Below are 1,303 nucleotides of genomic sequence, written 5' to 3'. Positions count from 1 at the left end.
AATGATCCATCCATCCATCTACCCATCTATCCATCCATCCATCCATCCATCCATCCATCCATCCATCCATCCATCCACCACTCACATTAACAGCCACCCCCTTGGCGTGGTTCTTGAGGTAAATCATCCAGTTCTTCTGGTGCTTCTCGTGAGAGCTGGCCTGTGACAGAAAGTGCTGACTCAGCTCCTGGCACAGGTAGTGTAGCAGCAGCCCGTCGTCGACGAACTGGTGTTTGAACCCGTAGCAGTCCACGTGAACCTCTCCAGAGGCCAGGTGCTCGTAGGTGGGTAATGAAGGGTTGATGCGGCGGGCCTCTTCCAGGAGTGACATGATGCGGATTTTATGCTGGGGAGAGAGAGAGGGAAGAGGGAGAGGGGATTAGTTGGTGAGAGAATGAAGGGGGGAAGTGGGGTGGGACTTGGGGGGGGGAGGCTGGTGTAGCAGACATCTTCCAGGAGTGATGTTATGCGGATTTTGTGCTGGAGAGAGAGAGAGAGAGAGAGAGAGAGAGAGAGAGGGGGTGGTAAAACAAAGAGAGAATGTCGTGTGGGTGATAGACAGATTGTGGTGAGGTGAAGGAGGTAATGTGGTGGGCCTCCTTTCTCAGAGACATAATGTGGACTGGATACAAGATAAGATTGATGCAATTTAACTGCAGAAATCACAGTACGAGGACATATCAACCGATTTGCATGACTAAATTTCCCCTTCTCGTTATTGTGTTATCATAACAGTACTATACAACCGAACAGACAAACGGGCGAGTAAGCACACAATAAACACATCTCTACTTACCCTGTCTCCACCAAAGAGCGACAACTCTGCATCATCCATAGTGTCAGAGCCCGTGAACCGTATACTGGACTGTATCAGGGAAATGTACTCCAGCTTCCACACCTCTATGTCACCCTCCAGGCCTCGGATACGTCTGAAATGAAAAAATGAGAAATTGTACAGGTTTACCGCCCCTATTAACTCTATAAGGCTGTTTAAGATGCGGGACCTCAGAGTTTAGCGTCTGTTTCCGAAAGGACCAAAGCATATACGATATGCGTGTAAACTGCCTTTCCCAAGGACACAACGTCAGACCGAGCTGGGGCTCGAACCCCTGAATCCATAATCTCACGATTACAGATCCGGTAGCCTAACGTCTATTCCTTAGATACGTCTGAAATAATAAAAAAAAATTTAAAAAACCAAACTCGTGTATACTACTGAGTCTTGAAAGGGGAAAATGTGACAACTATCATGTAAATTATGGACTCTGCTAAGTGGAAAATGCAACCATTCTATGATGTTAGA

At 47.3% G+C, this 1,303-nt stretch overlaps 1 protein-coding gene across 1 annotated transcript in view; it reads right to left on the bottom strand.

Moving 5' to 3' along the window:
- Positions 1 to 929, bottom strand: part of LOC101856533 (TBC1 domain family member 2B) — a gene marked incomplete at its 5' end in the record, with an annotated part of 54,335 nt that extends 53,406 nt beyond the window's left edge. The window contains 2 exon segments of the mRNA XM_013087488.2: positions 86 to 346; positions 797 to 929. Coding sequence (XP_012942942.2) covers positions 86 to 346; positions 797 to 929 — 394 coding nt within the window.
- Positions 930 to 1,303: the final 374 nt, after the last annotated feature.

The sequence above is a fragment of the Aplysia californica genome, unplaced genomic scaffold, assembly GCF_000002075.1.
Source record: "Aplysia californica isolate F4 #8 unplaced genomic scaffold, AplCal3.0 scaffold00593, whole genome shotgun sequence".
In the NCBI taxonomy this organism is placed as follows: domain Eukaryota; kingdom Metazoa; phylum Mollusca; class Gastropoda; order Aplysiida; family Aplysiidae; genus Aplysia; species Aplysia californica.
This window is presented reverse-complemented; position numbering and strand designations above follow the sequence as displayed.